The sequence below is a fragment of the Procambarus clarkii genome, chromosome 70 (genome assembly GCF_040958095.1).
Source record: "Procambarus clarkii isolate CNS0578487 chromosome 70, FALCON_Pclarkii_2.0, whole genome shotgun sequence".
NCBI classification, from domain to species: domain Eukaryota; kingdom Metazoa; phylum Arthropoda; class Malacostraca; order Decapoda; family Cambaridae; genus Procambarus; species Procambarus clarkii.
The window spans coordinates 27,798,669-27,815,409 of NC_091219.1; the positions used below are offsets into that span (position 1 = coordinate 27,798,669).

Sequence of the window (16,741 nt, forward strand, 5' to 3'; positions counted from 1 at the left end):
AGCCCAATTTCTTCAGAAAATTCAAATCGGGTTACGAACTTTGCCTCGGGAAATGAGTTTGTTGATACACGTATGGCCATCCTAGCGCGTGGTGGCACAGTGATTGCGCCTCAGTTTACCAGTGCCTCCTACCTAGTGACAATTGTGCCTGAATTCTTTGTAAAAAGTTTTTTTTCAGATTTTTGGCTATTTGAACATAAAATTTGTTATTATATATCTCACCATGGGTCCCAAGAAAGCCAGTGGTAAGGTTCAAGCCAAGAAAACACATGTGAGAATGACCACAAGGAGCAGCAACAAGAGGCAGCTGAGGAAATGTCTTCAGAGGAGGAGGAGGCAGTAGAGAATGTCCCTTCCTCAACAATTGGGAAGTGGTGTAGGTTGTGGGAAGAAATGCAAACTTTTGTTGAAACGACTTGCCCAGAGCAAGCTGTGGTAGGCCGTTGCATTAACCTTTTAAATGACAATGTGATGCCTCACTACAGACAATTGTTACAGCGAAGGGAAAACAATCCTCTATGGATCGTTTTATAGTGAGAAAATCAAGCAGTGAGGTACAAGCAGGTCCTAGTGGTATGCCGGCAAAATGTAGGAGAGACTACCCCAGAAAAGTCATCACTGCTTGATGTTATAATGGAAGGGGATTCCCCTTCCAAACACCTCTCCTTATCCCCCCCCCCCCCTCCTCACCATCTTCCATACGCCAACAAGAGTCATCAGTAAAGGTAAATAATAACTTTTACATGATTTAGTAGTGAAGATTTGGGTGAATTAGGTATAAAATTTACTTTAAAGTTAATTTTTTTGGGTCAGAAATGGATTAATCCAGTTTAATTAATCCTCAACATCCAGTACAGTACCTTGTAATGTTGGCATTCATTTATTTTCTCTCTCCTTTTCTCTATTCTTGATATCTTCTTTCTGGCTAAAAAAAATTATTATGGGATTGGATTGCTTCCTTTCACTGTACCCTGTACTAATTTGAGACTTCTCATAATTTCCATCCTTACCTTATCCCCTACCTTGAGGTTACCTTGAGGTGCTTCCGGGGCTTAGCGTCCCCGCGGCCCGGTCATCGACCAGGCCTCCTGGTTGCTGGATTGATCAACCAGGCTGTTGGACACAGCTGCTTGCAGCCTGACGTATGAGTTACAGCCTGGTTGATCAGGCTTCAATTTCCCCGATGTTATCATTCATATTGATTTCTGTAGCCTGTTGCTGCATAGAAATAGATCACACATTCTTATTCAATTTTGTAATTAAATCATATTTACAAAGAACATAAGAATAAAGGAAATTGCAGAAGGCCTATTTACCTATATGAGGCAGCTTTTATTGATATTCATCTTAACCCATTCATATGTCTAACCTATGCTTGAGACAATTCAGTAATCCTACGTCTATTATGTTTGTTGCACCATGTGGTCAACAGACCTTCACTCCATGTAAGGGTAACTTTCCTGGAAAACCTCACTCATAGTCAAATTATTTCTGTGGGGAGACCCTTCGGCTCCCTGGAACCATCGGGCTAATATGCGATACATTAGACCAGGGCATTTCAATGGAATGTAGCCTACCAGGGACCACGAGCCAGAACATGGTCCCCTCAGAGAGGCACAGGGAGCAATGGCCCTTGGAAAACCCCCCTTGTGGTTTTCCTTACCTGCCATCGACCAGGGTTAGGGACCCAGAAAGGTAGGCATAACAAAACAGACCCCACATGGTAAGAACATTGCAACCGAAAACCAAACAGAGAGGCAGAACTCCCTCAAATCCCAAGGAAACAAGCAAACATCTCTCCTTGCCGCCGCGCCGATTGTCCGTGCGGTGGTTGCAATTTTCTTCCCATGTGGGGTCTGTTTTGTTATGCTTGTCTTTCTGGGTGCCTAACCCTGGTCGATGGCAGATAAAGAAAAACCCAAACTACAGGAAAAAGGGGGGTTCCAGGGGACATTGCTCACTATACTTCTCTGAGGGGGGCCAGGTTCTGGTTCGTGATCCCTGGTTGGCTGAACTCTATTGACTATTTCCTTGGTCTAATGTATTGCATATTAGCCCCATAGCTCCAGGGAGCATCTGGGGCTCACCCAGAAAATGGTGTTTCATTACTATTCAATGCTGGGTTTTTTTATGGAAAAAATAGAATTAAGTGTTAAAGATCTTGAAAAGTAAGTTTATATATTTTTTACATATATTTTTAAAATAAAACATATATCTAAATAATATTATTTAATGCTACCAACATTTCCAGCCCCAAATACAGTTCATAATGAGGTGCAGAGTTCAAGGAGATATCGTGGGTGCCACCTGGTGACAATAAGATGTACTCACCTAGTTGTGCTTGTGGGGGTTGAGCTTTGGCCCTTTGGTCCCACCTCTCAATTGTCAATCAACTGGTGTATAGTTTCTGGAGTCTATTGGGCTCTTATCAAATCTACATTTGAAACTTTGTATGGAGTCTGCCTCCACATCATCACTGCCTAATGCATTACATTTGTTAACTACCTCAACACTAAAAAAATTCTTTCTGATGTCTTTCTGTGGCTCATTTGGGTACTAAGTTTCCATCTGTGTTCCCTGTGTATCACTGTTAGGGTGGTTTCTTCTTCAGCAGCACTTGTTTGCTTCATTTACTGGGATACCACTTTTTTATTTAAACAGTGGCTTGATTTGTTGCACCTGTGCTTCCTGATGGGCTTTGCCTTAGTTTTGGGTTGATCTCTGATCTTCAGGCTCCTCTTGGTTCATAATCATATCAGATTCCAGTCCTAGTTCTTGGTTGGCAATGGATGAGTCTCGGAGGCTTTGTTACCAATGTATAAGCGACAGGGGCCCACCAGAAAAGTGGGGTTTATCACATTCAATTGTTGAAAAAAGTGTTTAACTTATTAAGTGAGTAATAGTCATGTGTTATAATCATAGTCTACACTTCTACTACTCGTTTGAGATGTACCATTTGGCTCGTGGCACACATTTAAAGTACAAGGAAAGGTTACAGAAGCTCAAATACAGTTTAATATTTATTACATAAAATAGATTATGAACAATTACATAAGTATTGTACAATATTTTCCATTTCACAAATTATAGTACAGTACTGCTAAAGGATTTCTTTAACCATTCCTGACGACACTAGCCGTGTTACTCATGAACCACATTCCCAATCCACGATGGACCATACTGGTCTACACCCTGGACTCTAAATGGTTCATACCTAGGATTGTAACTAGTCTACTCAGTAACCACTAACTGGTCTATACCTTGAACCCTAACAGGTCCATATAGTAACTTAGTACAGTACTAACAAAAACCTAACCAAAAACTCTTTTAAGTCTTCTCCCTAGGTTAGCTTATTACTCCTTGTACTCACTCACATCTATAAGAGTTTGACTAGCACAGTCGATGGAGCTGGTCTTTCCCCCCACCTCTTGGGACCTTGTTTCCCTGATCCTCCAACTGAAGTTGAAGCTCTTTTACGCTGTATAGGGTGACCATAAACATTTGAAGTTGAGGGCACCCTTCACTCAATTTCCCCATGCCTCATCACACACCATTGCTCTGTATATTATAATAAGGCTAATAATAATTTTTTAACAAATGCACCTAGGCAAACACACTGCACCATTATGGCTAAGGTAACAAACAGGGAAAATTAATATGATCTTATTTATATAATGGGTTCTTTCTAGTTCTTAAATTTACTTTACAAATATGATTTCTGGAGTTTACATTTAACTTTCCTGAATACCTATTAACATTAGAGTGATAATTTCATACAACATAAATTTCTCCAAAGGAGGGATTTAAATATTAGTGCCACTCAACCTGGGACTTGCATTAATAGTTAATTATAATCTCTCTCCAAATACAAATTCAAGAGGTTGACACAACACAAGGCCCTTGCTAGTACAACAGATCTCACAATACATGAAAGAGCACTGCCATGTGCTCAGAAACACCCACACTGGGGAAGGCAAACACAAGGCACTCCAACAGCTTACCACAAGGGGGAACATACTCAACCGAGTCGCACAACTTATATAAATCCTGCTCCTAACTAATAAAGATTTAAGCACTACTCTAACACACAAAATATTCAATATGTTTATCATAAATATAGGAAACCACCTATTATATAGAACAGTATAGACAGTATATCTAGAAATTTATAAATTTGTCAGTGAATAAAATGAAAACAGTACTGTACTGGAACATGCACAGTGATAAGCAATGTTCAATTTTGTCACTATACCAAAGTTGTGTTAATTGTTGTCATGTGTGCAGTGACTATCCACCAAGTGCCACCCCATCCTCTGTCTGATGGCCGCCTCTCATTGCAGAACAGACGCTGGCGGCTGGCGAGGCTGGGGCGGGGATAGGAACGAACAACATGGCTCATGTGAAAGGCTCTGTTGATCCCAAGACCCCTAAAATCTTGCTTAAGCAACAATCCATTAAAAGAAGGGTTACAAATTTGAAGGTCATAGAACTTGAAAGTGAGCAACTGAAAAACTCAAAGAATGTAAAAGTAGTATTTAAAGAAAACCAAGATAGTACCCACGCTGCTGAGTGGGAGCAAACATGTCAGGAATGCAAAGAGCATTTTAATACCAAGTATGAAGCAGATATACACCAACAGCAAGTTCACCTTGGTGTGGCTACATGGAAGAAAGAGTACCACTGTGATACATGCAGTGAAATCTTTACTCAAAAAATAAGTCTAAACGTACACCGTATGTTCAAACATGGAGCCCCACGTCGGTATCAGTGTGATAAATGTGATTATGAAGGTCCCAGACTGTACCACCTCAAAAGACACATGATGGTACACACGGATGAGCGTCAATATGTGTGTTCTGTATGTCATAAAGGTCTCAAAACTAATCAGGCCTACAGGAACCATATGGTTCTTCACACTAATGATGGCCGATTTGCCTGTAATATATGTAACAAATCTTTTAATCAGAAAAGTTTATTTGAAGATCACCAACGCAGCCACCTGCAAGAACGAAATTATTCTTGTAGTTACTGCGATGCTACCTTTAAGACCCACAAACATGTAGCCTGCCATATACGTGCAGTACATCTCAAAGACAAAAGATTTATATGTGATCTTTGTGGTGCTAAACACATGACTGGTGCAAACCTTAAAACACACATGAAAATTCATAAAGGTATTGCAACACTACCCTATGCTTTTCATTGCAATGGCTGTGATGCAAAGTTTAGAGGATTTGATGGTCTCTCAGTTCATATGAGGGTAATTCATGCCATGAATATCTCAAAAGAAAAGGTTCATGAAGTCAGCGGTAAAAATTTATTGACGCCCCATCCCACACGACGGCCCTTAAGACTGGAATATGTACTCATTTCCAGAGATGAAGAATCAGATGAACCACGGATGCCTGAACTTAGTGCTGAAGAAAATGACGACACTGTTTGTGTGAAAGACAAGAGCTTAATAGTCTGCGAGGTCAAAACTGAAGACCCTGTTTCTCTCAAGAATAAGAGCTCCCCTGTCTGTGAGACCAAAACTGCAGATATGGATTGTGAAGTACAGTTTAACAAAGAGTAATAATTATCCAATTATAGGAAACATTTATTAAACAGTACTGAAGAACAGTATGGAAAATTAACTTGTAATGTATGATACTCTTAAGATTAATTGGTAATGTGAATCTACTAATATAGTGAAATGTACAGTATAACCAGGAAAGATCCAGTATTATTGTAAATCATGATTACTTTTTGACTACTATGAAATTGAATCACAGTCCCATACACAAAACATTTAATGGACCATGGCAAAGATATGAAAAGGGGGCATTTCCTTTCTACCAACTAACAAAGTACGTGTTCATTTTAGTATACAGTACTGTTAATGGTTATCGGGAACATTATTAGTATTATTGCCAGTAAAAAAAAATTCAATCAAAATATGTTGCATTCATTACTCTCTTGTAAACATCATTATAGAAAACAGTAAAAACTCCATTTGGGTTTTGTTATTAAGTATACCTAATATGCATTGTACAATTATAACAAGTTATTTATATGGGGTGTATTTTACCTGTAATTATTTGTGAGTATCTACAGGGCATGAGCTTATGCCCTATGGACCCCCCCACCGTTATTTTTTGTACCTGGTGTGATTAAATTACTTGGTCTAATTCTTTGTAGTTTATAATAATAATAATAATAAAATATCTAATTTATGCAAGAATACATACACATGATATATGAACAGCGAAAAAATCATAGGTAATGAAAGTACAATATATAAAGCAGTGTGTTTCAGGCAGAGCATTTCTTATTTTCAAGCAACATTTTTTATTTTAAAGCTGCTGATTGAGGTGGCTTCCACCAGCACTTCCGATGCATTTTAATTGTTCATTATCCTCACTTTATGTCAATGTTTTCTCGTTTCTCTTTGGCTCATTTGCATTTCAGTTCTTCCTCCAATAATGTAGTACAGTACATACTTGTAGCAACTATTTGGTTAAACATTCATAAATGGACTGTTGGACCCAAGTTAGTTAATGTTTTGTATTATCAAATGGCATACTAAAAATGAAAAAGTAAAGAACCTAACAACCTAACTAGTCCAAACATCCTAGGCTAAATAAATGTCTGAGGCCTAATATAGTATATATATATGTGTGCTATACTGCACTAAGCCTAGGAATGTTTAAGGCTGGTTTTCTTCTGTGCCCTCTGCAAAACTAATAGTACTGTAGTACGTAGCGTGCACATTGTGTTGGCTGCAACAGTCTATTTTTGTAAGTTTGAGAAAGTTGTTGGTCTAAGTACTACAGTATCATGTTAGGGGGATGTGTTGCAGTATTCCAACCATGCCCTATTTACCCCTTATTTTAAAAGGTTGTGCTGGTCCATATCTATTCCCCTCAATATTTTGTGAATAATTATCACTTTCTATCTAGTCCTTCACCTCTTTACAGCTTAGACTTATTCTTGGGGCTCTAGTCTTGTTGCAAATCTCTGCACTTTTCTAAATGCATATTTCATGTTGGTGCTGCATTTATTAAACTGCTCTGATATAGCCTGTGCAAATTGTCTGAGAAATTAGTTTTGGGTGTTTGCAATTTCCCATATGCTGCTAGCATTTTCCTATTTACAAATGCTTCTAATATTAGTGCTTGTATTATGTCAACTTAGCAAGTCTTTATCTTGTTCTGATATCTGTAGTTGCTTGCCTGTTATGGTGTGACTTACTTCCAATCTCCTCCTTCCTATCTCCTTTCTTCCTGTCCCATCTTTATTACCTTACATATACTGGGGGTTAAAACCCAGCAGCAATTGTCCGTCCACTCCTGCAGTTTGTCAAGTTGTTCCAGAAACACACTTCAATCTTTCCGAGTTTGTACTCATTAGTTTTTCATGTTCCATAAACGTGGATATTTACTAACTTAATAGGAAAAGGTAGATGTACTGACAGATTTCTCCAGTGAAATGATTATTGTTAAGTCCAGTACTGTAATGACCTGTCTGATATAGAAATGAAGATCCTCTCTTTTAACTGCAATAGAATGGCTACTAAAAGTATGGCAGAGATGAAAGCAAAATTACAACATTGGAGAAAAAAGATGTCTCAAAAAAGATCCAAATAAATTTAACAAAAATAAATGTTTTTATCTTATTATTTATTATATTTATTACTGTATACAGATTTTTATATACATTTTGGTTTCAAAATGTAATTTGCAACTGAGATAGTATAAAAAAAAAGTTCAAAGACTGAAAGCAATGAGAAATTTTTAAGCTATCAGGGCTGTAACACAGGTCAGGCAAGTAGTCTGTAGTCAGCAGAATGGGAGACTAGATTCAGTGACAGATTTTGCCAAAGTTTTTCATTAAATATTTCTATGACTCAATCTGTGGATTAGATTTAGCTGTGGCTTATAAACATGTAAATATGGGTAAGGTGTCTTCAGTTTGTAAAGTGACGTAACCAAAGTACTGTACACATTATGTAAATGTATACAGTACTGTACTTGGAAATTACTATTATGACAGGGTTGTTCATGTTGATCACTCGTCTACTAAATGTTACTTTTTTGTTTCGCTATCTAAATGATGTAAATAAAACCAAACACAATTGTTTCAATTGTAAACTTTTTTTAACACAAACACAATGTTAACACCAAGATGGTTCTCGAAGAAATACCCTGCATAATAATAAAAAAAAATAGGAGAAAAGGAAAGCATTTCAAGTTAATGGAGCAGAGTGGTTACTATTCCAGTCGTCCCAAACATATATGATGAATCCTGGTCAACATACTTTAGCCACGTTATTGTGTCTAATTGCCTGCATATGATGAATCCTATTTAGTGATAAGCATTTTTGGCAGTTGGTCCAGGTGGCTGGTTTAGTTTGTTCTTTGTGTTTTGTTAACATTATAGGTTTGTTTTGTTAGTTTTCCTGTTTCTGGGAAGAAGGGGGGGGGTCACCTTCTTGCCCCTGTAGGCTCCTGCTGGGTTTTACTTTTGTTGGTGGGGAGGGCTTTGGTGGGCATGTACCACATAGCATCCTTCATGATGGAGGCTTTGGCCCCTCTTTTTCGTCATCACTGAGGTAATATATCATGCACAATTTACATGTGATAATGTCAAAAAAGAAAGAACAAATTACACATATCAAACACCTATATGTTGTTGCACGTTCAGGTAGGATGTGACTACCTTGTGTGCCTTACCACATTAATCCAGGTGAGGGGGGGGTTCCTTCTTGCTCTTGGGTGCTTTCTGGCAGATCCCCCGCTGTCTTCCTCGGTTTAGGGTTTGTAATACAAGTAGTATTTTAAAAAAAATTGGGTAATCTTACCTACTCAACCAGCAAAACAATTGTGTCCAAAAATTTTGTGTGTTTTAAACACTTTTTTTTGAGCATATTCTCAAACTGCCTAATAAAATATTAAATAGTTTTAGGAGGCGATATATGGTAATCCTACCCAGCCCCTTGGATTAGTAGGTCCAGTGCAGGACAAAATACTCGGTGTCTACATTTCAAGTAGCAATAGCTTTAAACTCTGTAGCAGGTAATTACCTAATCATAGTTAAGAAATGAGAGCTAACTAAGTTCATAGTGTCTCGTCTTCCCAGAACTCTGTCATACGGTGCTTTGACTCTGCTGACTGTTATGGCCACCACCTTCTCACTTAATAACTATAGTTTTCCATCTTCATCAGTTAGCAATTTCCTGGCATTCCTAAGCACTTACGACCTTTGTTTCACTGTTGAATGTTACCCTTAGAGGGCAATTCATATCTTTGTCATATGTATGTAATTACATTAGTGTAATTACCTAAGTGTAGATACAGGATGAGAGCTACGCTCATGGTGCCTTGGTCTTCCCAGCACTTTTTGTCATGTAACGCTTTGAAACTACAGTACTGACGGTTTTGGCCTCCACACCATCTCATATAACTTGCTCCAACCGTCTACCACTCTGTTTGCAAAAGAAAACTTTCTAATACTTTTTTGGCACCTTTGTTTCATTGACTTGACTTTATGACCTCTTGTTCTTGAGGTTGCCGGTTTCAGGAATTCCTCTTTGTCAATTTATTCGATTCTTGTTATTATTTTGTAAGTGGGGATCATATTGCCTCTTTTTCTTCTATCTTCTGTGTGTGTGTGTGTGTGTGTGTGTATGTGCATGTGCATGTGCATGCATGGGTGCGTGCTATATCTCCAGAAAACACCATTTGTCCACCTCTGTTGCTGTCTTTTTGGGAAAGGATTTATTATGCATAAGCTTTGAACCTGTCTGTTCAAGCTTTTCCATAACACTGCATAACATGCAGTCTCCGTGGTGTAGTGGTAAGACACTCGCCTGGCGTTCCGCGAGCGCTATGTCATGGGTTCGTATCCTGGCCGGAGAGGATTTACTGGGCGCAATTCCTTAACTGTAGCCTCTGTTTAACGCAACAATAAAATGTGTACTTGGATGAAAAAAACGATTCTTCGCGGCAGGGGATCGTATTCCAGGGACCTGCCCGAAACGCTACGCGTACTAGTGGCTGTACAAGAATGTAACAACTCTTGTATATATCTCAAAAAAAAAAAAACTGAAATATTTAATAATATAATTATCACAGACAATTTTCCTGAAGTCTACGTGGATTTTCTCATATTCCTCCTGTGCTACAATCACCACTTGGGCTGGACGGTAGAGCGACGGTCTCGCTTCATGCAGGTCGGCGTTCAATCCCCGATCGTCCAAGTGGTTGGGCACCATTCCTTCCCTCCCCGACCCATTCCAAATCCTTATCCTGACCCCTTTTCCAGTGCTATATAGTCGTAATGGCTTGGCGCTTTCCCGACAATTCCCTTCCCTTCCCTTGCCTTGAGCACAGAGAGGTGCACATGTTTTTCTACATGTGCACCTCCTGTGCTTGACTCGCATATGGTGATTGTAGCACAGGAGGAAATTGCAAATAGCAGTTGGAGTAATGAAGGGATTAATCAGGCACAATGTAGTGGTGTTGAGTGATGAGTACGACCAGGTAAGATAGTTGTGTAAATTGTGCGCTTGTTCTGTTTATGGAAGTAACGAATTGTTATTGCTAAAGCATTCGTTGCCCCAGGGAGAAGACCGCAATTTATAAATGTGCTCATATATACATACATAGAGAGTGTTTTGAGAAGTGGTTTAGAGCAGTGTGTGTAGGCCTTGGTTGTTTAGATCAGTGTGTGTAGGCCTTGGCTGTTTTCAGCAGTGTATGTAGGCTTGGTTATTTGGAGCAGTGTGTGTAGGCCTTGTTGTTTAGAGAAGTGTGGGTTATACGCGGAGGTACTTTACATAGAGGGGTGTTAAGAGCAGTTTGAGTACCCAAGACCACCCAGATATATGCTTAAGACCCTGGCAGGAAGCATATGTAAATTAAAACTTAGCTTATTTATAGCATTTGTTGTAGAAAGCTCATGTGATTCCGAGGCGCATGGCATTGTTTACACAGGTATTTCATGAGGTAGGAGTGGATGTTCTGGGTGGTGACTCACATTGGACTCACAAGGACGCGGGTTTCTCATTACAGAGCAGAGTGGTGGTGGTGTGGAGACGGCAGCGGTGTGCTGTCGGTGTTGCCGTCGGGTCTTCGTCAATGTGCAGCAGTTGGAGGGTCACCGCTGCCGAGGAAGAGCGTCAGGAGACAGGCGATTCCCCTGTACCACTTGCGGCAAAACCTTTACACAGAAGATCAGCCTCCAGTACCACAATATTTACGTCCACGATGGTGAGCGGAAGGCTGCGTGTCCTCACTGCGACTATAAGGCCCCGGACAAGGCCAAGTTGTCCGTTCATCTACGTACCCACTCCAAGTTGAGGCCCTACGTCTGCGAGTGTTGTGGTGCTTCTTTCAAGTTCCGCTCTACGTACAGGTCTCACGTTGCTCGTCACACTAACTCTGGAAACTTTGTGTGCAGCCAGTGCAACAAAGCCTATATGATGGCGTCAGAGCTGCGGGAACATTGCCGCATCCACGCTGTAGATCGGCCCTTCGTGTGCACGCTGTGCGGCATGACCTTCAAGCAGAAGAAGCGCTTGCGAGTGCACCACCGCGCCGTGCACCTGCGAGACAAGCGGTACGTGTGTGACGTGTGTGGCTCCACCCACATCAACAACTGGAACCTGCAGGCACATATGAGGACGCACCTTAACTTGGAAACAGCTTATACCAACGTGTGTGAACACTGTGGCAGCAGCTTCCGAGGTCGGGCCGGGTTAGCAGCCCACCTGCGGCTGCGACACGGGGAAAATCAACCTCAGCAGCAACAGCAGCAGCATCACACGACTCCGTTACACCGCTTGACACCGCTGCATCCCTTGTCACCGCAGTCGCACTTGCCACAGCGTCAGGCACGACAAGGGTACCATATGGTGGAGATACTAGGCTTACCATCTGGAGAGGCCATCGAACACATTTTGGAGCCCCAGCCAGATGATATGGAACTAAAGATGATAGAAGTGTATTCCTGCACGGATTGTGGTCAGTTGTGTGAGTCAATGGAGGAGTTCACCACCCACAACGACACCACCCATAATAACATCACCCACGACGACACCACCCACGACGACATCACCCACGACGACATCACCCACGACGACACCACCCACGACGACACCACCCACGACGACACCCAGCACCAGGTGGTGATCTACCCGGACCTCTAATGATATATACTTCAACATTACTCGCCCCATCCCTACTCAACCACATTTATTTTCACGCTAAAATAAATATGACATGTTTAATTAAATTATTTTCTGTTCTTGTAAGCAAATGCAATAATATAAATCACTTATAAAAGAACTGTTTACTTATTGATTGGCCCAAGGCATAGGGTGTAGGCTAAGGTCAGTTTGGCTGGATATAAAGGAATGCTTATAGTAAATACCAGTGGCAGGAGAATGGTGTCATCATGTACAGTATACCAAAAAATCACCCTTAATACAGAGTTCATTAACATTAAAATATGAGATGAAATAAATAGCGACCTTTATTTTATGTCTCTCTCTCTCTCTCTCTCTCTCTCTCTCTCTCTCTCTCTCTCTCTCTCTCTCTCTCTCTCTCTCTCTCTCTCTGTGTGTGGGTGTGTTTGTGTTTGTGGTGAATTAGTACTGTCTGCCAGGGGGTGGACCAAGGGAACGGAGGTTCGAACCCTAGTCGTGCCATTTTGTCCTTAAGTGATTTACGGCATGGGGACTATTCATATATATATATATATATATATATATATATATATATATATATATATATATATATATATATATATATATATATATATATATATATATATATATATATATATATATATATCACAATAGAGTGGTGCCGGTCAAAACAGGCAGTAGTTTCAAAGCATTATATGACAATAAGTATTGGGAAGACGGGACACCACGAGTTTAGCTCTCATCCTGTAACTACACATGTCCTTCTCTCTTACAAACATTACTTTCCCTTCCCACTCATCAACTCTTCCCTCTCGCCAACACAATCTTCTCCATCATCGTCCCCTCCCCCAACAACATCAACTGTTCTCCATCACTTCCACAAACACCTCTAAAGTGAACAAGGAGAATCAGAGTGGTAAAGTGCACACAGAATTCATTGGAACCAACTATAGAAGTCCGCAGTTAAGTGGACTTCAAGTTGAAAAGTCGGACCAGGCAGGCAAGCCGCCGCCGACACAAAAACAAAACAAAAATTTATTTGCCGAAGTTTCGTTTTAATTTTGCTCAAAGGGGCAAGTTTGTTGGGCAGCCGTGAGGGAACATACGCTATAGTGACAACTGGGCAGCGCCACACATCCTGTGAGTGAACATTCCTCCATAACAACATATAACACCCTCAATCAGAAGAAAACCTGCTCCAAGTTGTTCATCCTGTCACTTAATAATATACGCAATGCCCGGCCTTGTCGCAGAACCCTGGACAAAAATAAAGCCAGCTAGTGGGAAAGTTAAAGATAGTGGTTAGGGGACATTTACAACTTCAGTTCAATACCAGGGCCAGGACTCATCAAGCACTTAAGTGTCCACTTACGAATCCTGTACATCTATCCTCAGTAATGACGGCTTTGTTTACATTTATTAACCATGTATAAGCTCTGAAGCTCGAGATGCCGACCATAACAGGAATATCCTTGAGTCGAGAACGCTCTCATGGCACTTTGTTTGGGAACAAAGCACTTGTTTTTTGGTTTTAAATAATGACAACAGTTAACACGAACTCTGTCATCTTCCATAGAAAAATTTAGTGAATAACAGGAAATATTACGAAATATAACTGCTGCTTATTTATACAGCAAGTGCTCTACGGTGCACCGAGTCGTCCGCTATACCTTAAGACTTCAGTTGATAATTACCAAATATGAGACGAAAGAGGTGACTCCACTAGGTTTTATGTATAACTGGACTTTTCCCATTTTAATTTAATAGAAAGAGAATAGTTAGCAGCCTCCCTAGACGCACCTTGCGTAAGGTTACAGATCTCAAGGTGTCGTGTTTACCTTAGCCCGTCATATCTTGCCTACTAACTTACACATTTCTTCCCCAGACCCTGGAGGCCATGTCTTAACCAGCACGGTGAAGGCGTGTCTCCCTGCCTCCAGGCCACACCTACAGACTCCTCCCCAGGAACACACTGGTATCTGTGCGTCTACAGGAGAGAGCAGCGCTCACCCTCCCTCAGCGTTGCATGCTGCTCCACATAGACATGAGCCCCACAGAGATGGCGGACCGAACAAAGGTGGGGCATCACAGAGAGACGGTAGATCACCAGGAACCAGAAGGTTACAGAGAGGCGGCTCGTCGCGCACAGATGGACCGGACAGAGAGGGTGTGTCAGAGAATGAAGGGAGCACTAGCAAGGCGCATTACTCGTGCGATGAGTGCGGGAAGACGTTTACTCAGCGGCAGGCGGTGAGGTACCACAAGGTGTGGCGACACAACGCCGAGCGCCGCGGACCGTGTCCTCACTGTAACTATAAGGCTCCAGACTCCACTAAACTTACACTTCATATAAAGAAAGTGCATCGTGGATACATGCCGTACAAGTGCAAGTTTTGCACTAAACAATTTAAGTGCCACTCTAATCACAAGGAACACGAAGCACGTCACCAGGGAGGCGGAAACTTGAAGTGTCAATTCTGCGAGAAGAAGTTTGCCCTTCGATCATCTCTGGAGCGTCATGTCCGCTACCACAACGGAGGAAGACCATTCTGCTGTCAACATTGTGGCAAAAATTTTAAAGTTAAACCCCATCTTGAGCGTCATGTAAAATGTATCCATCTGAAGGAAAAGCCTGTCATATGTAAGGTGTGTGGCGCCGCTCACCACAACAACTGGAACTTGAAGACACACATGAAGATACACCAACTTTGTGAACGTAACCCTGGCCACTCCTGCAGCGTTTGTTGCTGTCAGTTTAAGAACAGCTCCGGTCTGATGGCTCACATGCGTAAGACACATACCGTCACTGTTGACCAGCCGTCTCAACCTGCCGAGCTGGAGGCCACGGTACCAACAAGTTCAGCCGAGTGTCCACTTGTGAGAGACGAGCCAGACACCAGTAGAGGCCCCGAGGAACCACCAACTGAACAACTGCCAATCATACTCCAGGCTCAGATGACGGATCATCGTACCATAGTTATCCACGATACCTCCCCACACCACCACCAGCCTCCACAACTTGACCATCACTTGCCTTATGATGAACTCCTTCAAGGCTCCTCCATGCACACGCTGGAACTGTATTCCTGTGATAACTGTCTTATGGTATTTCAATCGGAGGAAGAGTTACTGGAGCATCGTTGTACACACTCATTCACCACTAGTCAGTAATTTTACAATTTATCCCACAGGGGAAGAATATATATGTACTCACCTATTGGTGCCTGCAGGATCGAGGTTTAGCTCTCGGACCTCACCATTCTGGTCATTGGTTGTCTATTGTAATGATTCTTTCCTTATTCCTCTTATCAATACACACAAAAATCATAATAACGTGATGCATCAAATGAACAAATCCACAAGGGCCGTGACGAGTCGATTAAGGCAGCGTCTGGGATCCTCTCGGACGTAGGTTCGAACCCTCGTCACGGCTCTTGTGGATTTGTTCCTATCAAATCTACTTGTAAAAATTATGAGTGGTTCACTTCAACAACCTACTCATTTATCTCATTCCATTCCCACTAACGCTAAAAGAAAACTTTCTAACATCTCGATGACTTACCTGATTTTCCATCCATACCCTCTCGTTCTACTGGTATTCATTTTTGAACCTTTTTTTTTTCATTTTGCCAGTCGCCCCAAGTATTTTAGGCTCATTCGTGTATCCTTTTTCTCTTTTTTTTCTCTAATGATGTCATGTCTAGTTCTTTCAGTCTTCCTTCATACCCAGTCCCTCACAATTGCAGAACGAGCCTCTGCAAATATATGAACCTTTTCTAGTTTTCTTGCGCGTTGTTTTAAGATGAGAGTCCCACAATGGGGCGGTCCACTAGGACTGGTCCCCTGTAGGCGCTGTAAAGTGATCTAAATGCCTCCTTATTTATGTACCTGAACAGTGTTCCGACTTTTGCCACTGTTGACTATTCTACTGATGTCATCCTATATACATGTGCCTCCAGAGTTAAGCTTGGTGTCATATCCACTCCCAGGTCCTTTGTTGTAGTCGTTACAGGGAGGTTGTTACCCTCATGTAGTCGTTACAGGGAGGTTGTTACCCTCATGTAGTCGTTACAGGGAGGTTGTTACCCTCATTGTGTAACGTCCTTCTGATCTTCTGGCGCACGTATCCGTCACCTTACACTTACTACAGACCTTCTGGTGTGAGGTTATTAGACCTTTCAGACCACTGATATGAAGTATTTGGAGCTTTTCAATTACTTTATCCACTTTTTCGTTCTTAAAAATATGGTCGTAAAGCCCCTAGAGTTTAAAATATATACAAGAATTCTTATATTCTTGTACAGACACTAGCACACGTAACGTTTCGGGCAGGTCCTTTATCCTAATATTCCCCGAAACACGACCCGCCAAATCGTTTAACAACCAGGCCATAGCTTGGTTGTCAGTGCAGGCTACTGATCACAGGTCCCTGTGTGATGGGGACTTTTAGCATCACGTAGCTAGCCCATAACACAATCTATGTAACTCCTCATATAGTCTATAGTAGCTGCTTAAATGTATATGTGCCTTAGTATGTTAATAAATAAACTG

At 41.3% G+C, this 16,741-nt stretch overlaps 1 protein-coding gene across 3 annotated transcripts in view; it reads left to right on the forward strand.

Annotated features, from left to right (window-relative positions):
* LOC123775358 (uncharacterized) overlaps nt 1-15,485 on the forward strand; it is a 49,384-nt gene extending 33,899 nt beyond the window's left edge. Inside the window, exon 14 of one of the 3 annotated variants that reach the window (XM_045770496.2) lies at nt 11,055-12,329. In XM_045770496.2, the coding sequence (XP_045626452.2) occupies nt 11,055-12,190 (1,136 nt within the window). In that variant the 3' untranslated portion in view covers nt 12,191-12,329. Of the gene's footprint in view, nt 1-4,340; nt 5,709-11,054; nt 12,330-14,075 lie in introns of those variants that run through there. The other 2 variants (XM_045770495.2, XM_045770493.2) reach the window with 2 other exon arrangements.
* Nucleotides 15,486-16,741: the final 1,256 nt, after the last annotated feature.